General features: G+C 48.4%; 1 protein-coding gene across 7 annotated transcripts in view; it reads left to right on the forward strand.

The window, feature by feature from the left end:
- RPH3A (rabphilin 3A) overlaps positions 1 to 26,160 on the forward strand; it is a 261,251-nt gene that overhangs the window by 178,837 nt on the left and 56,254 nt on the right. For 3 of the 7 annotated variants that reach the window (XM_059408465.1, XM_059408463.1, XM_059408464.1), the window contains exons 3-5: positions 4,993 to 5,120; positions 16,628 to 16,716; positions 21,052 to 21,063. In XM_059408465.1, coding sequence (XP_059264448.1) covers positions 5,118 to 5,120; positions 16,628 to 16,716; positions 21,052 to 21,063 — 104 coding nt within the window. In that variant the 5' untranslated portion in view covers positions 4,993 to 5,117. The remainder of the gene's footprint in view (positions 1 to 4,992; positions 5,121 to 16,627; positions 16,717 to 21,051; positions 21,064 to 26,160) is intronic. The other 4 variants (XM_059408470.1, XM_059408469.1, XM_059408468.1 and 1 more) reach the window with 2 other exon arrangements.

The raw sequence follows: 26,160 nt of genomic DNA on the forward strand, positions 1-26,160 counted from the left end.
TGAATGGTTGGAGGGACGGGGTTTGAAATGCACCTTGGTGGGCATCTCGTGGGAGAAGTTGGCCAGAAAACAAGCCATAATGACAGTACTTTGTCGGTCCTTGGCACTTTTCCTCCCAAATTGCCTCTTTACATCAATTATCTCATTATCTGCCCCTTGCCTCCACCAGACTCTGAAAAAATAAAAGAGAAAACAGACCAAACTCCTAAGGGTTTGCCCCACTTAGTAGTCCTCCTTGTAAAAGGGAAAGTGGAAAGGTAGGAGCACTTGCTGACTAGGATATTATATATATAAACATTTGCATATACATAAGATATATAACATATCATTACGCACTATGCCTACGATATACTATCTACTTTATATACATACATGTATACGTATGAGAGAGAGTTGGCTCTCATCATTTGGAGTAGTTTTATTCTGCAAAGTCACCACGATCGCTGAATTAGCACATACTTGAATCATCACTCCTGAGGGAAATAACGGGTTAGGTCCCTGCAAGCTTCTACTCACACTTCCTGAACCGATCCATTCATATCCTTTGTTTTGTGTGCGTTTCTGCTTACAGGTATCTTATTCAACACATGTCTTAGTCTGTTCAGGCTACAGTAACAAACTGCCTAAGACTGGGTGGTTTATAAGCAACAGAAATTTCTTTCTTGGGGCACCTGGGTGGCTCAGTGGGTTAAAGCCTCTGCCTTCGGCTCAGGTCATGATCGCAGAGTCCTGGGATCGAGCCTCGAGTCAGGCTCTCTGCTTGGCAGGGAGCCTGCTTCGAATCCTATCTCTTTCTCTGCCTGCCTCTCTGCCTACCTCTCTGTCAAGTAAACTTAAAAAAATAAGTAAATAAATAAAAAATTAAAAGAAATTTCTTTCTCACCGTTCTAGAGGCTGGAAGCCTGAGGTCAGGGTGCCAACAGGGCCAGGTTCTGGTGAGGATTCTCGCTGGCCTGCAGACTGCTGATTTCTCGTTGTGTCTTTATGTGGCAGAGGGCGGAGAGACAAGAGAACTCTCTCGAGACTCTTAGGTGGGCACCAGTCCCATCACGAGGGTCCTAGTCCCATGACTTAAGTTAACCCGGATCACCTCCCACACCCCCCCCCCCCGCCCGGCTAATACCATCCCATGTGGGGGTAGAGTCTCAACACATGAATTCTGAGGGGACACGAACATTCAGTCCGTAGCAGTAGATAGTATTGTTGAGTCATTAACATTGAACTCATGGCCAACGGCGCTGTAACTTATGACCCATGAACTTATCAGGCAAATGTAGGTTCTCTGTAAGGTGCACTGCAGTCTTCTTGCACTGAGGAACACCAGGCAGCACCTCAGCACTGGGTTCAGGGGCCATTTTCAACAGCGAAATCACCATTTTATCATCATCATTTTATTGTTTGCAATAAAAATGTAAACAACGTGGCATTAAACAAGACCTTGAAGAAGAGACCTGTGTGTGGTGTGAGAGCTATTGGACCGGAGCGGCATGCTGGGCCACTCGTTTTTTTTGTTTGTTTGTTTGTTTGTTTTTTAATTTTTTAATTTTTAATAAACATATATTTTTATCCCCAGGGGTACAGGTCTGTGAATCGCCAGGTTTACACACTTCACAGCACTCAGCAAAGCACATACCCTCCCCAATGTCCATAACCCCACCCCCCTTCTCCAAACCCCCCCTTCCCCCATTTTTTTTTTTTGCTGTTCTGTGTCTGTGTGTATGTGTGTGTGTGTGTCTGCATGCCAAATGACTGTGAAGGTGCTACAGGTATTGTTTTGGGGGCTAGGGGTCAGTAGGCAAATTCACAGGTACAGAATTTGCAAATTACAGGAATGATTCAGAGTGTGAGTGAGTGAGTGTGTGTTTATCAATCAGGATTACATTGATCGTAATCCTCACTCAGGCAAGTTTAAGCGACACAAAGGGACATTTATTGGTTAATGTACTAGAAGAGGCCACAACACAGCTGAGGCTTGACTCTATCTAGTGGCTCAAAAATAGCATTAGGATTAACAGCACTGGGACAGAGTTCCGATCCTCTAGCTCTGCTCTCTTCCGGGCCAGCTGGCCTCTCAGGTGAGCTTTCTCTACCTGGGAGAACCCTCGCCACGTACTTAGAACCCAGAAACTCAGAGCTTAGCTTCACAGAGTTCACAGAAATCATTCTCCACAAGACTGAGAACCAACACTCAGTAGAGAGCTACCCTTTCCATGTCTCAGTGCATGGCTTCCTGATGGGGACCTCAGCTCTGCTCTGGTCATATTTCCTGACTTCAGCTAAAGTTCAGAGTGAGTGTGGGAAGGGGTTACTTAAGGTGGAAGGCAAGTTTGTTGAGGGACATCAATTTAACAGTCTCTCTGCTGTCCCAGGACAAACTGGCCCATAGCCTGTGTCCCACATTTTTGCTGCTGGCTTCATTTCTTTCAAGAGCTCATGTAAGTCTCTGGAAATCTGGATGCCGAGAGGCCCCTCATGCAATAAAACGCGTCACCTACTAGAGTGAGTAGCTCTGAAAAGAAGAGAAACTAAATCAACTTCAGATGTAGTTTTTTTTTTTTTTTTTAAGATTTTATTTATTTATTTGAGAGAGAGAGAGAATGAGCAGAGTGAGTGGTCGACGGTGAGGGAGAAGCAGGCTCCTGATGCGGGGCTCGATCCCAGGTTAAGGCAGAGACTTAACCGACTGAGCCACCCAGGTGCTCCCAGATGTCATTGTAATATAATGTCTCTTCAGAAGGTCTTCAAGTCAAAGGATGGACGGTGACTTGTTGGCTGCACCAAGAAGGAATTTTGTGTGCATGCCTCTGTGTGTGTGTGTGTGTGTGTGTGTGTGTGATATAAAAATGGACTGTGACATCTGGGGTTTGGACACAGGCTCTGTGATCTGCTGAGCTGGAGACTTTGGGCCAATACCTCCTCTCTCCTTGCCTCCGTTTCCTGGTATAAAGACTGAACTGAGGACCGAGACTGCTGTGCTAAGTCCCCACATGTGTAGAAAGCTCAGCCTGGAACAGAGTGAATGTTCTTGGCTGACATGAGGGCTCCGTGACGGGGGAGGGGCGGGAGGAAGAAGATGACAGGTGAGTATTGAGAGTCTAATTGTGCTCAACTCCCAGCCCTACTACTCACTGGCTCTGATTCCATCCCTGGGAAAGCCAGTTAACCCTTAAAACCCCAGTTTTTCCTTCTGTGAGAGGGACTCAGTGGTGTCTCTTGCCAAGCACGACCGGAGCCTGTATAAGTAGATCACGCAGCGTGGCCCCAGCACCTGATAGATGACGAATGGCATTACAGGTGTTACTATCAGCCTTTATTCCCCAGAAATGTGACCAGGGTGGCTTGTTCCTCTTTATTTAGTACCCACCACGTGCCAGCTGCTGTTGTGAGTGCTTGAACCATACGTCGTGCTCATTTAACCTCTCAGGGTCCCCCACCCGGAGGGAGGTGCTGTTCTCACTGTTATTGTCATCTCTGGTTTTCATATGAGGGAAGTGAGGCACAGAGAGGTTAAGTGACTGTCTGAACACACAGAGCTGGGATTTGAACCCTGGCCGCTCTGCACTCCTCGACCTCCTGCACTCCTCTCACACCTGCCCCGGAGATCGTGACGACCAAGGGCTTTGTAAAGCGCAGAGTGCTCCGTCCATATTTGATGCTCTGATGGCTGTTTCCATGGGGACGGGAGAGAGAGACAGGAACTTTGTGGTTCATTCGTTTGAATGAACCAGCCAACACCGACCGAAACTCCTGTTTCTGTTACTTTCTCCCACCTGGCGCCAGGCGGGTCTGGGCAGGGCAGGTCTTCAAGGTCTAGTGTTCATGGCAATGAAGAGAAGCTTTCTGTTCTTCTCGAAGTGGTCTCAGATTTCTTCGCATCCACACCCCAGGGGAAGTGGCCATGGCCACAGTGCAAGGCAGGAAGTATCCTTCCTGGCCAGAGACTCTGGAACCTGTGTTATTTTTTGGGTGGCGGAGGTTCTGGAAGAACACTTGGGTAACATCTGTGGCAGCACTGGGCAAGGCAGCCTTGACTACTCTGTCTTCTGCTCCCACCTCTCACGAGCTCTAGGAAGTAGCCCCCTTTGTACAGATGGGGAGACTGAGGCACTAAGAAGTTAAATAGTTTGCCCAGACTCGCCCAGCTTGAGTTTAGCTAGCAGTTGGACCCAGGTCCAGGTGACTCCAAAGCCTGAGCTCTCCATGGAAAATTCTGTCATGGAATTTGTACCATGGGTGAAAATGAGGGTGACGTGTGAGTGTGTATGTGTGTGTGTGTGTGTTGTGCCAAGGTGAGAGAACAACTAGGAGCCCCTCCTGGGGCCCTGACTGCTTCTGCTTCACAAGAATGAAGTGAAAATATGCAATTTTCCCAGGGCAGGGAGCATCTGAGGCCAGAGTACTTTATCCTTCTGTCTTAAGACACTGGCTCTGCCTGCTTGCTAAGAGAGTCCGGCCAAGTCAGGGAGTTAGTGCAACGGGCTGGGAGGAGTCCGTGAACTTGAACTGTTCCTTTCTTTGGAAATGCACGTCACCCTCTTTACAGCAGCCCTGACAAGTAGTTCTGCTGTTTGTGTTGGATTACTTGCAGTGATGGGAGCTCCTCACCTCTCACAGTCATAGGCCCTCCTTTTGATAGCTCCAACGGTGAGAAAGCCAACCTTGACCTGGGCCCGTCTCCCTCACTGTACCTGTCACCTGTTGCACTGGCTCTAGAATCACACTGCTGGGATTCTCCACTTGTCCCTCATTTCCTAGCTGGGTGACCTGGGAGAAGTTCCTGAACCTCTCGGTGCCGCAGGTGCCTCATTTGTGAAGAGGAAAACCCATCGTTCATTGGCTCATGGTGAGGATTAGATGAGCTACGTAACCTCGAACAGGACCTGGCACGTTTGCAGACCCTTGGAAACTGGATGCACGTCCAGAGGGATAGGAGAGGCGAGTTTAATGGACGGGCATTTATAGTCACACAAACAATCCAGCTCTTTCCATCAGGTGCTGGGAGCTGTTAGCCTGTCTAGGCCTGGAGGGGCTGGAAGGGAACACCTGTGGACCCAGAAGAGAAAGGATTGTATGGAGGAGTCCTCCGGACAGGAGCTGTGATCCCCAGCAGCCAGCTCATGGTAACCAGCAGGCGGGGCCCAGAGAATATGTGCCCTAGCCTCTCTCTCCCTGCTTTGGGTCTCCTATTGCTGCCTCCCATTAGACAGACCCGACCAGGAGCCGGAGGGCAGGAGAGCCTCTGAACGCACCCACACAGGACATTCTCCCAGGACACAGAGCTGGGTAGCGGGTGAATGCATCTGGACGAGTGACTAGAAGATATCCAGCAAAGCTATTTTTATTATTATTTTTATTATCGGGTTGGACCATAAAATGCTGCCACTATGCCACCATCTTTGCCATATGAAAATAGCAAATTATATAAAAATATAAATACAAATCCTATAAACGAATATCTTCTTAGCCAGATAGTATATTACTTGTATCAGTCATCAGTGGGTGGTGTATCATTCATCAGGGTGGTGAGAAGGCTCATTTATAAAAGACCCAGGTCTGCGTCCTTGGATAGTCCAATGTGACCTTGACACTGAGGAGGGGTCGGGATGGCGCTTGTGGTCTGTGGGGTGTGATGAGCTTTAGGGCTGCAGATAAGTCCGTTCCAGCTGGGTTTTAATCAGAACAAGTTTCATTGTAACTTGGGCCCAAGGGGCAGCCAGGCGCCATTAAGCTAAATGGCTTGTTTTAATACACAGACCCGGCTCATCCCATTTTCCTGTTTGGGGTCCCTTGTGTCTGGCCATGCTTGCGACAACACAAAAATCAATCCTGAGCATTTCCTCTTCCCTGACACCACAGCCTAGCTGGAGCAGAAATAAGCTTGGTTAACAACACAACAAAGGCCAGTTTCCACTTTATCAAGGAACCGGGTAATCGGCTGGTCTGCGTAGGGAGCCCTGGACAGAGTTCTGTGACAGTGTGCGCGCTTTGTAGCTCAGTGTTTGGCTTCGTAGACTCAGGGCGCCCAGAGATTCATAACCCCGCGGAGGAAGGAAAGGTTTGGGGTACCCCTGTCCAGCAGGAGACATTCTTCCCAGGAAGATCCATTCTGCATGCTTTCCCCTGCCTTCGGTGTGTGAAGGTACACCCTGGTGAGACTTCCTGGCTGTGTGTCTTTGGGCAAAGCGCTGGACTTCTCTGGGCTTCCGTTTCCTGATCTATAAAACTGGGTAATAAAAGATCATGTGTTCTAGTTCAAATGAGATGGTGCACATGAAATAGTGCAGTCCTGGCCGTCGAGAAGCACAGACAGGCCGGGTTAGGTGGTCGCTGCAGGAACACGTCATCCCCACAGTTTCAGGGGCTAGAGCACCAGATTTGTCTTTCACTCATGCTAACTGGGTGCAGGGGGCTAGTAGGGGGTGTCTGCTCTGCGTGTATCCTCCCCCAGGGGCTCAGGCTGAGCGGGGCTCCATCCTCACACATCCACGATTGTCAAGACAGGGAAAGGGGATGCGGTGAAGAGTGCCGGAGGCACGTGATGGGATGAGTGTTACACGCACTATGGGTGTTATACGCAACTAATGAATCATTGGCTGCTACATGAAAAACTAATGATGTACTGTATGCTGGCTAATTGAACTTTACTAAAAAAAACAAAAATGCAATGGCTTCTGTTTCCACCTGGGAACGTTTGCTAGCCAAAGCGGCTCATGCGGCCACTCCCAGCTTCCCAGGGAGAGAGAAGGGCAGCCCCATCACAGGGTTGGTCAGCAGCGCTCACGACTACTACCGCACTCAACAGACCACCCTCGCTTTAGTACGATCGCCCTGTTTCCCTCATAGGATAAAATCACATATTGTTATTTCCCTTATCCGTCATTATCATGCTTCATGTCCTTATTCTGGCTTCAAAAGCCCTGGGACATTGCCTTCTAGAGCCAGAACCGGGCTTCCATCTCTTTAGGAAAAGGCAACTGAGATCATTATTATCAAGAGCAACGCAAATTCATGATAGCGCCCACGTGACAAGCAGGTGTTTTGTGCCATCCCCGAACTGGGGCCTTCCCATACACCATCTCATTTAATCCTCATGATAGTTACAATTTGAGATCCAATTCTATGGATGGGGAAACTGAGGCTCGGCGAGGGGAATACACTTGTGAGGCTGGTAGATGGTGAGATGGGCTTGGCTGCCACACCCATGCCCTAGGTCACCCTGGCAAACTCTCCTAGAGAGCATGGGGTCTTAATTTCTGGATCCTTCAGGATCCAGAAGGGTTCCAAGCAGGGTTGGCAGGGTGGAGATTGCTTTAGGCCATGGGGTTAATCATGGCCGGCTCTCTCTTTTCTGTCCTGTTTCCCCACTGCTCTCTGCCCTCCAGTCACCCCAGGCTCCATTCCCGTGAATTTCTCCAGTCCACAAACATTGCCATGTCCCCTGAAACCTCTGAGTCTTTGGTCACGCATGTCCCCATCTTCCTCTTTTCACTCTTGCATGGTCCTGTTTATCCTTCAAGGTCTGGCCCAAATGTCCCCCTCGCTGGGAAGACCCTCACCACCCCAACCCCCAGGCAGAACCAATACCAGAATCTTCCTGTTCCTGTGGCATTTAGTACATTAATGAATCTTAGCATTTTCTAGACACACACAGACACAGCCTTTTCAGAGGAGGAAAGAGATTAGTCTTTGTTTTTAATTAATGCCAACTCTCTCATCCTGACTTTTAATACCGTCACCTCATTTGTCTTATTAAGTACTTAGTTTTGCTTTTAATTAGTGCTGTTTATTGTCACTGAATTTTAATTGTCAGTGCAGGGTCTCAGCAGGCCTTGGTGAGGAAGCTTTACAAATGTTTCCTGTCCTCTTGCAAGGCCTGAGCTTGGGTGGCAGTGCCTCTGGTGCAGGGGGGTATTCCAGGGGGTTGTCGAAGGCTGGCATATTTCTCCCCAGGCCTCAGCCAATTCGTGCTGCCTTTGACATCCCTGTTTGCTCCAAGGTGGCTGTTCTGTGAAAACACATAGAGCTCAGGAGGGTTGCAATGGCAAAAATTCAATTCAGATTGACTCAAGAAGAAAAAAAAAAATGGAGGAACATATTGGATCATGGTTGCCAAAAAGGCCAGGATGGATTCAGGTACGGCTGGATCTAGCATTCCAGTGCATCATCAGAACTCAGTCTCTTTCCATCTTTCAGTTCTACTTTTATCCTTTGGCAGGCATTTCCCATGTGGTGGCAGAAGGGATAATAGCAGCTCCAAGCTTCTGTTCTACCAGCTAAGCAATCCCAGAGGACAGACCTTCATCTGTCCAGATTAGGTCATGTGCGTATCCCTGGACCAGCTGCTGTAGCCCATGGGCCATAATGCTCCAACTGGCCTGGCAAGGGAAGTTGGTCCAGTTCTAGGGGCCAGAATGGATGAGCTCCTTCTCAGAGACACAGATTGATACTGAAAGAGAGAAGGTTTCCTGAAGGAAAATTGGGGTGCCATTACCCGCAAAAAGAGAGAGAAATGCCAAACAGGTAAACCAAGAAATCTCTACCCCCGATAATCCACTGAAATGTCTCTTTCAAGCCTAAACAATCACTGGAAATTAGACCTTTGTTTTCCTCCCTAGCCAGACCCTTAGATAACATTAGCAATGACCTCCTTGTCTAGTATTTGAAAAGGAGTTTGGATTACAAAGTCCTTGCACATGTGTTAACTCATCAGCTCTTCCCAGCAACGCTGCAAGGTAAATATAACAAAGATGGGATCTTTTATGTCCTCGTTTTACAGATGCAAAAACTAAGGCCCAGAATGACTAAGTGACTTGCCAGAGTCATGCAGAAAATAAAACGAATAGGGCCTTTGCACTTACTTTCTCCTCTGCTTGGAATGCTCTGCCTCAGAGAGCCGTGTGGCTCAGTCCATTACCCCCTTCAAGTCTTTGCTCAGATATTACCTCTTAATGAGCCCTCCTCTGAATACCTATGCAAACTCAAACTTCCCCCTCAATCCCCCTCAGTCTGAATGCCTTACTGTTCAGTTATTATCTGTCCTCCCCACTAAAAGATAAGCTCGGCAAGGACAATGATTTTCTTCCCTGTTTGTTTGCTTGGATGTTGTATCCCCAATGCCTAAAACTGTGTCTGGCACATAGCAATAGATGTTCTATAAATACTTTCTGATTCTTCCTATTTCTCAACAGAAGCTGGCAATCCGTATTTTTAATTAAATCCCATGCTTTTTAGAATATTGGCTTGATTTTACTTTTAAAAAACACTGCACGGGCCAAACAAAACATATTTTCAGCCTGGACGCTGTTTCTGGAATATCCCCCCCCCCCCCCCTCCTCCCCCCCCCCCCCCCCACCATTTGAGGTCCTTGGTGCAAATTGCATTTCCCACACCATCAGATGGTGTGAGTGAGTTTTTCCAGATTCCTAATTGAGCAGCGATAGGCTGGACTCAGGGGAAGAGCAGAGGGACGGGAAAGAGACACACAGAGATAGGAGTGACTGGGTGCCAACCCTGGTAGCTGCAGGTTCTGCTGCAAAGCTTCTGGGTGAATTCCAAGACTGTGGGGCTGGGAGGCGTTGAATTCTGCACCAACAGCGGCAGCTCACGCCAGTTCCCTGCGGTGCCCTGTAGTGCCCCATAGAGTACCCTCCCCGCCCCATAGTGCCCTGCAGTGCCCCATAGACCGCCCTCCCCCACAGAGTGCCCTGCAGTGCCCCATAGGCCCCCACCACCACCACCAAAGTGCCCTGCAGTGTCCCGGAAACCTGCTGCAGCTCTGAAGCTAAAAGGGCTTTCATAGTTTTTCAGCTCCTCAGAAAGTGACAGAAGACCTGGAGCTTCCGGTGGTTGGAGGCATGGTTCCTGAGCAGACAGTGCCAAGAAGAAGTAGGCAGAACAAAATGCAAAGAGGGAGAAAGGCAGGGTTCTGGAATCTGGCTTTTCTGGTCTAAGGACAGAGTCTTGACAGTGGTCTCAGCTGCAAGTGGCTTATGGCTTAACACCAAGCTGTGCGGGGGGCAGGTCTGGAATGGGCCTGGCTCTGACCCATACATGCGGATTTGTTGAGTGCCTGCTGTGCTCACTGAGTTTGGGTGAGGATTTACTGAGCATCTACTGTATACCGTACTCAGGACGGGCTGCAGAGTGAAAATGCAGGGCCCCCCTGCTCGATATTAATTAAGAATCTCAAGCCGGTAGCAGCAGAGCATTAAGGCAAGCTCGGGGCCCTTCTACTCATGGAGCCCTGGGTGGCTGCCTAGGTTGTGGGCCCATGAAGCTGGCCCAGCATGCACCAGACCTACAATTGTTGAACAAACCTGGGCCCAGCCCTGCTGTTGTGGATCTCACAGAACAGGCGGAGAGACAAACAGGAAATAAAGAAAAAATAATAATGATTGCAAATCACAGTATTGTAAAGGAAACAAACAGGGAGAATAAGCAATGGGATTCGAGGAGGTGACTTAGAGAGTGTAGTCAGGGAAGGCTTCCTGGAGGAGGGGACACTTGAGCAGAGACCAGCAGAGGATGAGAGGGAATCAGCTTCATGAGAATGCTTGGAAGCAGCTGTCAAGTCAGAGAGAACAGGAGAGGCAAAGGCCTGGCAGCCGGAAGAGCCAGTATGACGGGCGCACGGTTAGACAGAGAGGGTAGCTGGCAGCAGAGCCAGGCCGTTCTTTGAGGTCAAGGAGGAGGCCTTAAGTCTTACAATGGGCAGCCACCACAGCACTTTATTATTTTAAATTACATTAAAAAAAACTTACGTGTTCATTTATTTCGAGATAACTCACATAGCTCGAAGGTTGCAAATCCAAAAGGGAACGTTGTGAAAATTCTCCCTCCCAGCTCAGCTTCAGCTCCTCAGTCCCTCTCCCCGGAGGTGAGCAAGCGGCGTTACCTGCTTCATGCTTGCTCTTTAGTGATCCTTTATGCATGTAAAACCAAAAGCCACACGCGTGTATCCTGCCTTCCCTTGCGCACACGAGCGGTGTTGTTCTGGAACATCATCCTCCATCTTGGTCTGCACGGCAGGCAGTGTATCGTAGTGAGGCAGCCGTATCTGCCATAAATCCTCTCTCTATTCCTCCTAGCTGTGTCACATGCCACCGTCCAGATGGGCCACCAACCTCCAGCGAGCCCGGGCTTAGTATTAAGCATTTAGACTGCTTCCTAGACACCCTTTAAGCAGGAACTTGGGAAGCCCATTTAAACGCTCCATGACTCAGTGACTCATTTGTAAAATGGGGAAGAAGAACATCCCTGTTGAAGGCTATCGTGAGGACTGAGCAAGATAAAACATGAAAGGCAATTACTTAGCAGGTAGTAAGCCCTCGATACGGGAACTGTCAGTTGTTGGTGTTGTTGCTTTTATGATCCAAAGCAGACTGGGTCTTGGAGCTTGCTCTAGGCCTGGGGGCAACCTGTGTCCAGGAGAAAGAGCTAGAGCCTCTGGCTTCCGGGGAGGCAGTGATTTTATGCTTTCTGAACTTGCAGCTGCATGACTGGATCTAAGCCATGGCTTTGGCCCTGACCAAGCGGAAACGTGTTCTCTTTCAGCACCTCCAGGGAGGGGGCTGGCTGGGCGTGTCTCTGCTCGTTTCTGAGGCTGAGGGGTGGGAATACAGTCAGGGACTGATGGTCACCAAACACTCACCAAGATCGAACAATCTAAAACCAAGGAGGAACGATCTGTAGGTGTGAGCAGAGTAGTGATTGGCACGTGGGCTTGGCAGAGGTTCAAATCCTGGCTCTGCTTCTTGGTAGCTATGTGATTTTAAGCCAGTGGCTTAACTACTCTGAGCCTCACTTTTTTACCTGTAAAATGAGGATGCTGTCACTCACCTGGGAGTAGGATTGTAAAGATTCAAGCAAATGGTGAAGGCATGGGATTTTGCACATACTAGATGCTCAAGAAATGTTAGTCATCATTGCTGGAGAAACTATATAGTCTAGGGGAAGCAGGAAAGGGGAGGTTACCATTCTGCAAGTGCCTACAGGGTGGCAGGGACTGTCACTGGTGCTTAAACTCACCAGATCAGTGACACCAAGGTTTGGCGGGTCCTAGGACAGAATCCTATATAATTTATCGGACACGTGCATCTCTCCTTTTGCTCCTGGTTTCCAGTGGTTGGTTTCCCTCTGCTGCTCCTGCCCCAGGGCTGCCGGGTTCCTGTCCACTGTGTTGATGGCTTCTCTGTAGCACACAGTAGGAGCGGCAGGGGCGCATTGGAAAATGTCAGAGGCTCGCCGTGTCCATTAACTCCCCCTCAAACCTGACATTACGGCCGCACTTCATGGAGCATCGTCTGCAGGCAGCTGGGAGAACGTCTAGGGTCGCCTCCTCTCAGGTTGGAAGGTGGTGAAGCGGCTCGCCCGGGGTGATGAATTCAGGGATCCGAGCCCTGCTGTCCTAAAATTGTCCCTTCTACTCCCACATGAGGTTGAGTTCTCTGAAAGCAGAACCAGCGATGGGATTTCTAGGACTAGTGATGACTCAGGGACACAGTGTAGGGCAGTGGGGGATGTGGCTTCATCGGGAGTCTGGCCTCTGCCTGATCCCACGGGGAGCTCTGGAGCTGTTGGCACACAGAGCTGTCCCACCTGGACCCAAGGAGGCTGTGCGTTTATATCTCCACCTTGTCCGTTATTCACTGGCCTTGGGCTGCACCTCAGGCAAGCGTAGCCTCCTGTTATCTCTGGGCAAGGCAGTTGCTTTTGTTGGCTGAGGGCAGTTCTCTGGAAAATGGTGCTGCCCTGAGCTCTTGGCTGCTAACACTCCTAGAGGTGTGTGTGTGTGTGTGTGTGTGTGTGTGTGTGTGTATGGCGGGGGTGGGGGTGGACACCCCTCCTGTAAAGGACATCGGCAGTGCCTGCCATCCCCCTCCCCTCCCGGCCCCCCCAGTGAGGGCCTGCCTGCAGACACATGACCTCTTTTCTCCAGGCTCGACCCTTGGCTGTTCAATGCCTCGATGCCTCAGGCATCCCCTCTCCTGGCCCAGGCCCAGCTGCCCAGGGCACGCACTGGACAAGGAGTCCAGTCCTGAGACATGAAGTGCTTTGAGAGCCCTGGATGGCAAAGTTGAAAACATGGTTCTGTCCGGGCTGGCTTCTGGCCTGGAGGATGGAGCTGGGTAGTTTCCACGGGGCTGTCAGCCAGGGCTCTCGCGCTTTGCGGGCAGAATTTTAATAGGAAATGAACTCCTGGTGCGCATGACTGAATGCTGGGGTGGGGGGGAAGCCAGGTTCCACCTTTAGGGCAACAGAATTTGGAGATCAGAGTTCATGGGGAGGCGGGGACTGTATAAGCCTTGAACCAGCCTTCCCTGCTTCCTGGGACCCCACCCCCCCACCCCCCAGGGCAGTGCTTCATCTCTGCTGCAAAGCAGAAAGCAGGGTATTCAAGTAGGCATTCCAAGTCCAGTCCAGAGGCAGCAAACTGGACCCATTACCTGGATCCGAGGCTCTGAGCAGCCAGCAGGGCCCAGGGGTCCCAGGGGCCCAGGGTGGCCTCTCTCAGCTCCCGGCACAGGCAAAAATGAGACGTTAAGTTTCTTTTCAGCACATTTCCTCTGCACCAGGACCCATCTCTCCTTTCTTTCTGTTTCCCAAGTGGAAGCAGTGAAATGGTCCTATGAGTCTGGGGAGATTATGTCAACCACAGGGGAGCCGATGAAATGGCTTTTCTGTAAGAGGCCTCCCTCCTCCGTGTCCAGCCTTCAACCCACTGGCAGATTTAATTATCCTACCAGCTACAGGAGAGGAGAGAGAGTTCACCCCGCCGGCTTCTCAACTAATCAGTCCCAGGAAACCAGGCCATGTTGTACCAAGACCTTCAGGGACATCAGGACCCACCGGACACAGTGATCCGCTTTCTAAAGTTGTTTTTCGTTTTTTGTTTTTTTAAATTGAATGTAATCTCTGTGGTCTCTCCCCCTTTACTCTTTGGCTAGACCCTGTGGGCGGGGCAAGGTGGGGAGCCCCGCAGAGGACAGAAGCCTGGCTGAGTTCAGCCGGACTGCCTTCGTGTTCAAGGAGACTCATGCATGCATTCAACAAGTATTTAGTAAGCACCTTCTGTGTGCCAGGCGTTATGTGAGGTGTTAGAGATTAAGAAGGAATAGGACAGAGTAGGTCCTGCGAGGGGCTTTTATTTTAGAGATAAGAGATACAAACTCTAAGCAAGTCAACAAGACCTATGACACATTTGGGAAGGGATATGAGCTCTGAAGAAAAGGAAATCAGAGTGAAAGAAGCCAGAGCGGAGGAGCTGGAGGAGGAGATGTTTTAATTGGAGCAATCAGGGAGGGCCCTTTGAGGAGGTGACGTTTGAGAATAGACCTAAACGAAGGAGGAGAATGAACCAAGCAAACATCTGCAGGTGAGTTCCAGGCAGATGGGAGAGCAGGGAGGTGGGGTATTGGAGGAAGCACAGGGAGGCCTGTGGGGCTGAGTAGGGAACAAGAGGAGAGTGGCAGATAGGGTTCGAGAAGGAGGTCATGAGGACCCAAAATCATGCTAAGGAGTTGAGACCTTGTTCTGGGAGCAATATGGAGCCATTGAAGACATTTGAGAAGAAGAATGACATGGGCTGATTTACTTTATTTGGGGTGAAGAAAGGGCCATGAAGTACACACCTGGCTTTTGCCGATGTACACAACACCCAGCTGAAGATACAGAACATTTCTACCCTGCAGAGTTCCCCTTCTGCCCCTTCCCAGCCAGTACCCTCGGTGCCCCAGAGTTAGCCATGGATTTGCTGATTTCTACAACCATCGAATAGCTTTGTCTGTCCTTAACCTTCATGTAAACGTGATCAAATAGCATGTCCTCGTCTGCTGCTGGCTTCTTCCATAAGACATCGTGTCTGTGAGATTCGTCCCCCATCGTCACGTACATTAGGAGTTTGTCTTTTCCTTGGGCCAGTATTTTACTGTGTGAGCAGACCACCTTTATCTACCTGCTCTCCTGCTGATGGGCATTTCTAGTTAGCTGTTACGGATAAAGAGGTTATGAACATTCTTGTGCGTGTTTTAGAACATGAGCATTTTCCGCTTGGGTTTATGCCTGAGAGTAGAATTCGTGAGCTGTAGGGTCGGTGAATGTTTATAGGTCTAACGAGCCTGCCAGCTTTCCAGAGTGTCATCGCCCTATCCTGACTTCACTGAGATAAAATTCACATACAGTACGATTCACCCATTTAAAGTAGGCAATTTAGGGGACGCCTGGGGTGGCTCACTCGGTTAAGCGTCCGCCTTCAGCTCAGGTCATGACCCCAGGGTCCTGGGATCAAGTCCCGCATCTGGCTCCATGCTCTGCGGGGAGCCTGCTTCTCCTTCTGCCTGCCACTCCCCGGGCTTGTGCTCTCTCTCTCCCTCTCTAACAAATAAATAAATAAAAGCTTGGAAAAAATAGACAATTTAGTGGCTTTTAGTATATACACAGAGTTGTACAACCATGATAATAGTGAATTTTAGACCATTCTGGTTTTCCAAAGAATCTCTGTACCACATAACCTTCATCTTCAGCCCTTCTGCACTCCCCCAACCTCTGGCAATCAGAAGCTATTTTCTGTCTCTACGGACTCACCTGTTCTGGACATTTCTTATAGAGGAAACCATACACCATGTGGCCTCTTGTGACGGGCTTCTTTCTCTCGGCATCATGGTTTGGAGTTTCCTCCATGCGGCAGGTGTGAATGCTTCCTTCCTCTCTAGGGCTGGACGACGTTCTGTTGCATGGACAGGCCGCCTCTTGTTTGTCCATTCAGCAGCTGGTGAATACTGAGTTCCTACCTTTTGGCTATTGTGAATAATGCTATGATGAGCATTTGCCTACAGGGTTTCGCGTGGGCGTGTGTTTTCATTTCTCTTGAGTGGGTAAGATATTTAGGCGTGGAGTTGCTGGGTCGTATGGTAGCTCTGCGTTTCAGCATGGCTATGCCGTTTTTACAAGCTGTGACTTATGTGTGTGGACATCCGACAGGCTTCTGCGTGGAGCGTGGACTGAAGCAGGCCAAGGGTGGAAGCAGGGGACCAATGAAGTGGCTACTGCAGTAAGCCAGGTGCAGATAGCCGTGGTGTGGACCAGCACACTAACCGGCCAGGCAGAGAGAGCAGTGGGCAGATTCTGGGTGTTATTATGAAGTCCGAGCTGACATGATTTTCTCATGGCTTGGTGTTAAAATATTTAAGTAAAAAATTAAAAAATTAAAAATAAAATATTGAAAAAATAAAAAAGCCAGGATTGACTCCAGGATTTCGGATCACAAAGCTGACCAAGCCACATGCATCGGCAAACGAGTCCAAAGATGTCCGCCAGTAGGAAGACACTGGATTGGAATTAAAAACTCCAATGACCCCCCCCTCCCCCGCTGAGTTAGTCAAGGAGAATGTGCATTTAAGGAAGAAGGCTCTCCCTCCTCGTTTCTGCCACTAGGGAAGGATGCCACTGGCATCCAGCAGGAAGTCTCCCCCTGGGGGCCTCAGTTTTCCCCATCCGGGAAATGGAGAAGCCGGGCAAAGTTCCCTTTCTTTTCTGCATCCTGCAGAGTACTTGGCATAGCGTAAGGACTTGAGAAATGTAGAGCAGCTGCATAACTGGGTGATGTCCTCTCTGTGTTCCTATTTTCCAGGAGCACCAAACTCCCGCCATGACTGACACCGTATTCAGCAACAGCTCTAGCCGTTGGATGTGTCCCAGCGACCGACCTCTGCAGTCAAAGTAAGTCGCCGCGTCTTCCGGGGCATGGCTTGTGTGGGGTCAGCGAGGGAGAAAAGAGTCCCAAAGAAATAAATAGAATTTCCTTCCCTGTGGGGGGAAGAAATGAATCCAGTGAGGGTATTGTTACAGAAACTTCACATTTACTGCTTTGCAAGTTTTGAATTATAAGCAAATTCCGAGCTGCACACACCAGAGTAGAGGCGGCGGGAAGAGCATGGACCCGGGGCTTAGAACCAGGCTCTGTTATGCGTCTAGACCCAAGCTTTTTTCCTGTGTGATCAGTTTTCTTATGAGACACATAAGAAAGTTGGATCAGGTCACAGGGTGCAGACTGGCAGGCCGCCGGCTGACTCTGACTTGCAGAAGTGTTTTTGTGCTATTTGTTTTTGGCCTAATGATTTAAAAATCGGGAAATGTGACACGAAGGTGATGTCACATTCTGTATCCAAGGATTATTATACCCAAATCAGTGATGCCTCCGATCTGTACCACCCTGGCTCATGAGGGCTGATCAATTTGCAGGCATTTTGCAAGGTGATTATTAAACACAACCATTCTGAAAAACTGAGTTTGTAATTCTGCAGTTAAACAATGTTCAACACAAAGGATGCAAAGACTCAAAATTAATCCCTTAATTATGTTACGACATTGTGTTATTCTCTGTGTTATGTTATATACCGTGTATATAATGATATGCTGCTGTGCCTTTCTTCCCAGTTTTGCATCCAGTGGGGTTTTGTCCCCACTGTTAAATCGTCCGTGGCAAAAAGTTCACCAGCACGCCACTGACTGTTGGACAATCTAAAGCTGTTGTTGATCGTTCCTGCAGATTTTCACTCAAAATGGCTTGTTTCTTTGAATGCTGGTTAATTTTTTATTGTGCGCTCAATCTGCGAGAATCCTGGGGAATCTCCTTTGGGGATGTTTTTCTTCAGAGGGATTGGTGCTCTTGCTCCTGCCGGGAGTCAGGGGTACTGCTCCCCAACGATGATGAACGATGATGTTACCCTCCCCGGCCCCACCCAGGAACCCCCAGAGGGTCCTGGCTCCATGTCAGGGTCTCAGATTGAGCGTCTCTGCCCATGAGGAGCTGAGGTTAGACTTTGGAACAGCACTGCTGGTGTTTGCCTCGGCTTCCTGCTCACAGCTCACTGTCCTGGATTCCGTTTGCTTGGTCTTTTTCTTTTTCAAAAAATTGCCTTTATAAAGGTATACATGCATACCTTTGACAGTACACAGTGAAAGTACAATTTGGTCATTGTAAAAACATATACTCGTGAAGCAGTCACAGTAGTCAAGCTAATGAACAAATCCATCCGTCCCAGAAGCCTCCTTGTGCCTCTTCCTCCATCTCCTCCCGACCCATCTCTAGGTAATTGCTCATCTATAACTATATACATTATAATAACTGCACGTTAGTTTGCCTTTTCCAGAATGTCCTACAAATGGCATCGTAGAGCGTGAGCTCGTTGTCTGGGAAGAGATGTCTCTCTTCTTTCTCTCAGCACAGTTTATTTCATGAGCCATCCTATTGTTCCAGAACATCCAGACTGTTCTGCGTAGCCATAGTCTGTTCCTTTGTACAACTGAATTGCATGTTGTTCTGTAGGTATACCACAATTTGTTTATCTGTCCGTCTACTGAGGAAAGCTGGGCTGTTTCTAGTCTGCGTCAGGTGCAAATAAAATGTCTTATAGAGGGATGCCTGGGTGGCTCAATTGGTTAGGTGTCTGCCTTCAGCTCAGGTCATGATCCCAGGGTCCTGGGGTGGAGTCCCGCATCCGGCTCCCTGCTCAACAGGGAGACAGCTTCTCCCTCTGCCCTTACCTACTCTCATGTTCTCTCCTTTTCTCTCTCAAATAAATAAATTAAATCTTAAAAAAAAAAAAAAAAAAACTCCTATAGAGATGCTGTCCTCTGTCTTGGGTAATTACTTGGGAGCAGACTGTCCCTACTTACTGGGTTTGTCACTAAGCAGCCAGACCGTATTCCAAGTTGGTTGTACCATTTTATGTTCCCACCATCAGGCGTGGGAGAGAGTTCTAGGCTTCTCTGCCGCCTCCCCAGCTCTGGAGATGACCAGTCTTTCCAGTGTTAACCCTTCAAGTGTGTGTGTATAGCGGCCTTTCTCTGTGGTTTTCACTCCCATTTCCCTATTGACTAATGATGCTGAACGTCTTAGGTAATGTTCCCCATCCCTCTAACCTCTGTTGAAATGTCTGTTTAAATCTTTTGCCCATTTTTAAGATCAGGTCATTTACCTTCCTGTTGAATTTTATAGGTTCTTTTTTTCATATGTTACGGATAAACATCCTTCTTTTTGGAACCACATTTTGTACATATTTTCTCTCAGTCTGCAATGTGCATTTTCTTTCTCATAACAGAATCTTTTGAAGAGGAAATGTTTTTATTTCGACAAAGTCTATTTTGTTTATTTGTTTTGCCAGAGGAGGCAGTGTTGGAACATTCCCTTGCTTTCTAGCAATCCCAGAAATGCATTAAAAAAGGGTCTGCTCTGGGGTGCTGGGGTGGCTCAGTGGGTTGAGCTTCTGATCTCAGGGTCCTGGGATAGAGCTGGGAGCCTGCTTGCCCCTTTCTCTCTGCCTGCCTCTCTGCCTACTTGAGATCTCTCTATCTGTCATATAAATAAATAAAATCTTTAAAAAAAAAAGTGTCTGCTCTGGGGTGCTGGGGTCGCTCAGTCAGTTGGGTGTCCAACTCTTGGTTTCAGCTCATGTCACTATCTTCGGGTCATGAGATCGAGCCCTGCATCTGGCTCCGTGCTCAGCCCGCGGTCTGCTGGGAAATCTCTGTCCCTCTTCCTCTTCCCCTTCTGCTCATGAGCTTTCTCTCTCTCAAATACACACATAAATCTTTTTAAAAAGAGGTTCTGCTCTAATTTATCTAGGACCTAATTATATATTGGCAAAGGGCCTTTCTGAATATTTTAGTCAGCCCATATTCTTTGAAGCAAAAGCCCCTGTCCACTTCCTTCTATCTAAAACCTCCAGTTCTACAAGCTTTATAATTTTGAAGACACCAGGGAATTCTGTTGGCTTCCTCGTCAATAGGAAACTTCTAGTCCGCCAAGCCCCTCCCATGGTGTCCTCTTGGAGCCAAACTTACTTTGCAGAGAATATTCCATCAGCCAAAAATTGTGTCTCTGTAAGATAAACAGTTACCCGAAGGGTGGAGGGGGGTTAAATATTTATTTTATTTAAGAAATGTCAGTTAATTAAAATACCATCCATCAGAGTTTACTTTAGTGAATAGGAAGCCAACAATCTGCTCTACAATTAAATTAGAATTATTCCAGCAGTCTGGACACAGTTTCATTAAAGTGCTCCTGGGCTCCTGTGAGACATCTTGCATTCTGCGTGCATCGGGCTGCCTTGGGCCTGCGTCTCCTCTAGATATTAACATTATTTTTCAAATAAATGCTAATGGGTGAATTACAGTCATCACACAGGCAAGCTCGTCTGCTGTAGCCCAATGTAGCCCCTTCTGATGCCTTTCTCCAGTAAATTAAGAAATCGCCTCTTAATTAACTGCTGGCTAGCCAGAGACCTTTACTATTTTTGTGACTTTTTAGTTGCCTTTGTGATTTTCAAATACCTTCCTCTCTCAGCCCCCTCGAATCTAATGAGGGTGTTTGAAACACCGTCGTTGTCATTGTGTTTGAAAGCCGGGAACACACCTGCTTCGTGCTTGGGGCAGGCGGTGGCCCAGCCCCCTGTGTTGGGAATGCATGGGCTACTGGAGGTTGGCATTTCTCTATGGCTTTCCAGGCTGCGAGTCAGAGAGTACCAGAGGTCGGGGGTAGAAACAGGCACAAAGGGAGTCCAGGACGTGTCTGTAATGGCTCACCTGGTATATGGAGATGCCGGTCTCCTTTCTGGAAGCACTTGCTTTCCCAAAGCGGGGTACTGCAAAGGAATGATCCGCTGACTGTTCAGGGCTCATGGGCGTCCCTCAATGTACTCCTTGTCCCCCCGGGTGATGCTGACCATGCTGCCGTTAGGTGAGTTCTTTTTGGTACCAAAATCCATTATTCGGAACATCAGTGAGGAGCTCAGCTAATTAATAAGCTGAACTGATTGGTCATTTTAATCGAAGCTGAGCATTTTACAGCCCAACATTGCAGCAGCCAGCCGTTTTTGGATGCGCCAAAATGAGAAGATAATGACTGGGGTGGGGGCGGACCAGACCAGAAGTAGGTCACTGCAATTTACACTCTGTGGTTGTTGCATCCAGACCGTGTTGGCATTGTTAGGAGATTTCTTTCCTAACTTTATTTATTTTCTCTCTCTCTCTCCTTTCTTTGCCTTCCTTCAGTGATAAAGAACAGTGAGTATTTTGATACTTTAATTTTTCTACGAATTGAGTTTTATCTTTTTTTCTGATCAAATTAACTTTGCCCCTAAAGAGAGCTGATTAAAAAAAAAGAAGAACTAGCAAATTTTACACAACTAACAACAACAAAAAAACCCCAAACAAACAAAAAACAAAAACCAAGTTTCTTGAGGGGGAAAAAAATTGTGAAGTTTCAAAAAAAAAAAAATGATCTTGGTAAAAGGATACAACAAATTCCTTGGGGGTTTGTTCCTTAGGAGCTCTCGGTTTTCTCCTTGTTAGTCATCTGTAGGATTCCAGCAAATTTACTGACCACTCTGTGCCCCCTCTGCGGCATTTGCCTGGGAACAGTGTTCTCAGATAAAGACAGTGTTGGCTCACATAACTGCTATCATTAATAAAAGGTGATGAGGAACAGAACAGAGCCTGTGGGCAGTTACATGCCACACATATGGCCCCTGTCACCTCAAGGGAGGTCAGCCTGTTTCCCAGCGAAGTGCTTTTGACGCAGAGGTCCTGTCTTTGCTTGCAACGTTTGCGTTTTAAATTGGATTAATTTCCTCAATATGCATGACAGATTGAATGCTGGGCCCAATAAATGAACAGTCGGGCTGCAAAGCAGACCAGGCTTTGGCTGTGTGTGCACATTGAGAAGCTCTGGAAAGCTGTTTTTACCCTCCCTAAGATGGGGAAGTTGTCACAGAGCCAGCGGCAGAGGACCCGGCCTGGCATCAGAAAACCCAGGCCTGAGTCCTGCTCTGGTACTCAGTTTCAGCGTGGCCTTGAGCCATGCCCTTCAGCTCCTTGCTTCCCGGCTCCCTCCTTTGTAAAGTGGGTCTGATTACCCTGCTCCTCTTCCCTCTGCGGGTCGGATCAAATGAGCCGTACAGGAAAGCTTTGTAAACTGGAAACCACCAAGCAAAGTCAGAGAGATGTATGAACTACAATCTTTCCTGACCTTTGTCTATATATACATGGTGTGTTTACACATATGCAAACCCATGCACACACACACACACACGTTGTATATATACCTTGCATTGTAATATATATATATTATATTTATACCTGTAGATACCATACATCTGGATAGTATATATATACACATATATATGTATATATCTAGCACTGGCATAATTTCAGCTTTTTTGGACCCAAGTGACCACATCATCAGGCCCAGAATCCTTAAATGTTTTCTTAATGCTGATAAACATTTAACTAGGTGAACCACGGAAATTCTTTCCCCAACTCCGACCCTCCCTCCCTATCTGTCCATTGCGGGCTTTGGACAAGCTGATCACTAAAGACCATTTGAATGTTCTGCAGTTTCTGTCGTTGGCTGGTAAGACCCTGGCCAGATGAGATCAGCTTTTTATGAATGTCGTGAGTATATTATTCAGACATCCAGGGAGAGATGCTGAGACATTGTCAGGTCATAAATACGGACATCCCCAGAGAGAGAAATTCTGGACTCCAGAGGGTGCCAAGGCTCTTGGAGGCTCCCTGAGGGCTGAAAGTCCAAAGGTAGGGTGTATGTTCATTCTCTTTCCCTCCCTCCCTTCATTAACAAATACTCACCAAGTGCCTACCAAGTACCAGACACTGTGCTAAGCCCCAGGGATACAGCGATAGCCAGAGTACGCATCTTGTGGGTTCTACCAACAAATAAATGGCCAGTCGGCAACAAATACACAAGTGTGCAAGGAGATACAATAGCAGAATCACCGTGGGCCATGGGAACACAAGGAGAGGCACCCAGCCCAGACTTGGCAGTCATGATGGGAGAGTTCCTAGAAGAAGTGACATGTAAACTGAGACCAGGTTGCAGGGGAGCAAGATGGAGAAGAGATAGAAGAGTTCCAGGTAGGGGAACAGCACGTGCAAAGTCCAAATAAGAGAGGTAGTGTGGAAATTTAGAGGCAGTGAATAGATCTCAGTCTGACTTAAAAGATTAGCAGGAGCCCTGAGATCCCCTTTAGCATTCTAAAGGGGGTGGGGGAGCCACAGCATCCCTTCCGCACCCTCTTTAGTCTGCTAGGGGTAAATTTCATCCAATAGGGCCTTTATGCCAGCAGGGCGTATGTAAACTGTTCTGTGGTGAAGCAGCCTCTCCTTCCCCATCCTTTCCTCCCGGATTCATTAAAACCTCATTCACTGAGCTGGAAAGTGACTTCCTGCTGACACCTGCCTCTATTGGCATCCTGGGGGGAAGGGGGGTGGAGCAGAAGAAAGGAAAGAAAAAGGATTAATTTTCTACACACCGCTGCTACTTAATGCTTCAGAGCCTTTGTGCCCCGACAGCCCTTCCATCATCCCACTCTTTTGGGGAATTATAATTTATTAATAGAGACATCTGGTGGGTATTTATTATGTGACTATTGTGTGTGCGAAATGAAGAATGGAGGGGGGAGGCCAAAGGGAGGAGGGAGTTTGGTCTTGGCAGGATTTTAGGGAGTGACAGGTGTCACTCAGGAGCTGCCACCAAGAGTCAGGACAGGTTTCCTTCCCTGCCTTGGGGGCCGTGGGTATTGACTGTGGGGCGAGAGCTCCTTCGGACCTTCTCCAGACTCACCTGGGCAGGTGCATTCAGGTGGCCAATGAGGCATGCCAGGATGCCAGTTTCTTGAGTTTCTGTGTCACACGTGTTACTCAGCAAGTCCCTGGTCTCCTTGGAGCATCAGTCAGCGGGAAAATGAGCCGGTCAGCTGCAGTGATCTTCAAACTTTCTGTTAGCAGTGAAACTCTTTCTTTGAATAAACGTCATTCAGAAGCTAAATATATAAGACAGATGAGAGGAGCGCCTTTAGTGGCTGAAAGCACTCAACACAGGATAGTGACATTCATGCAACTGGTCATTTCAAATAAAACCAGACCATAAAATAAATAGAGTGGCTCTAACAGGCTTTACTTTAGTGTGCGGTCGCCATAGTGGAGAGTGTATCCGTTAGCTTTTGCTGTGTGACAAGCCATCTTCAGACTGAGAAGCATAGAACCATAGTTATTTATTCCCAGGGTTCTGGGCTTGGCTGGTGGCCCCGCTGGTCTTGCCTCGGCTTGCTTATGCATCAGAGGGTTGGCTGATCTAGGACAGCCCTGGCTGCAATGGCTCAGCTCTGTGCCACATGCTTCTCATCCTCTAGCACTCTGTCTTGGGCTTGCCGTGCACACGGCAGAGGTGTAAGGGAGGAAGCAGAAACTCAGGAGCCTTGCACAGGCTCAGCTTCAGCAGAGGGGCACAACATCACTCCCCTGCATTTAATTGGCTGCAACAAGTTGTAAGTCTGGGAAGGATTCACTGGCAGGGAAATAGACGAACTGTTTGATGAGAGTGAGTTGAAATTCACATGACAAAGAGCATGGATGTTTGGGAGGGTGAAGTATTGAGGTCATCAATGCAACAAACCCTATTTCATGCTTTATTAAATATTCAGTTCTTTAAAAAATTTTTTTTCTTTTTCTTCTTTCTTCTTCTCCTCTCCTCTTCCTTTCCCTCCTCCTCCCCCTCCCTCTCCCCCTCCCCCCTTCTTCTCTTCCTCCTCCTCCTCCACCTTCTTCTTCTTCCATGAGATTCTGCTTGGAGAGCCCAGCTGAGTAAGGATGGAGGGCCAGGTCAACTGCCTACTCTGTCCCTCTCTCCCCCACGCCCCTGCAGCCTTCTGTCCCTCTCACCCCCACTCCTCTGTAGCCCTTGAGATCTCTCCAGGGAACTGCTGAGGACAGTTTGGGAGGACCAGGAGGCAGCAATCATTCATTTCTCCAGGAAAGATTGTCTTAAATATGTGGATCAGAGCGGAGACAGGCTGGGCTCTTCTCTTCCCTGTCTCAGCCAGTGAGCCAGGTCTCCCCTCATATGGCCTTTAAGGGTCCAGAGGAACCTCTTAGGGTCCCTACAGGAAACAGAAATTATATCATTCCCATTTTAATAGATCCAGAAACTGATATTCAGAGCAGTGCAGAGCCCCTATGTATAGCCTGCTTATATGCAGCTGACCCAGGATTACGACCTTGAACTCCACCCAGTCAGCAAGGGTTCATGTTGGCTGGCAGTGGCCCTTTGGATATTTTCTGGCTTGGATACAAGGCTGTGAGTAACTTGTTCAAAGAAGCAGCACTTGGGTCTCTAGCTTTGGCCTTGGATAAGTTCCCAACACTAGATTCTGGCCTTCAGGATGTGGAGCTACAATCCCCTGCCCAGAGGCCCTTGGCAAGGGAGCCACTGTCCTGTCATGGGAGCATTCTCAAAGGTCCCATGTTCACAGTGCTCCCCAGCATATCATGGGGAGACCCAGACAGACCCAGTGTCTCCCTTGAGAGCAAAGGCTTTGGTTTGAAACACCATCTCGTTTCCCTCTTTTGCTTTTGGAATTAAAACATGAAAATGCACAGGAGGCTTGTGAGTCCCCCACGGAGACCAGTTGGTGACATTTTCAAACACTGAATGAGCTGTTTGTCAACTGCATGTTTTGGAGCCGAGAATGGGAGAAGGGTTTGGAGAGATGCTGGCAGCCTCCAGCAGACCTTCTGCTTGTCTGCAGATGGAGGCAAAAAAGTCTCAGGTGGGCCCTGTCAGGGACCCCCATCCCTGCTTATGTTTCTGGAGCCATGTATGTCCAGCAGCACCCGTTTCCTGTGCCCATGGACCCCAGCAAGCTGTGGGCTGGGGTGAGAGGAATCGGTCTCACATCAAGTTCCTGTCTATGACCAGACCGTGAGCTGCAGGAACATGTCTTCATGGGTTTTCACTGGGTACACAGCCCAGCATCTCACCTATGCTCTGTTTTGTTCACTGAGATGCTTTGTAAAGGCAGGAAGTAAACAGAAAGGGATCAGAAGAGGAGGAAGGAAAAAAATGGGGACAAAGGAGGGAAGAATAGGGACAATTGAGACACCCATTTCCGTGGGAGGCCAGAGGGATATGGGGAGGTGGCCGAATCAGGTTGTGACTAAGGCTCTTTGGGGAGGATGACTGGTCTTTCTTATGTGGCAGTCCAGTGTGTCCTTTAAAAATAATGGGAAGAAGCATCAGATGAAGGGATGTTAGCACGCCGTAAGGAGATCTTTCTAACACAACATCAGAGACTCCTTATAAGA

The sequence above is a fragment of the Mustela nigripes genome, chromosome 8 (genome assembly GCF_022355385.1).
Source record: "Mustela nigripes isolate SB6536 chromosome 8, MUSNIG.SB6536, whole genome shotgun sequence".
NCBI lineage: Eukaryota > Metazoa > Chordata > Mammalia > Carnivora > Mustelidae > Mustela > Mustela nigripes.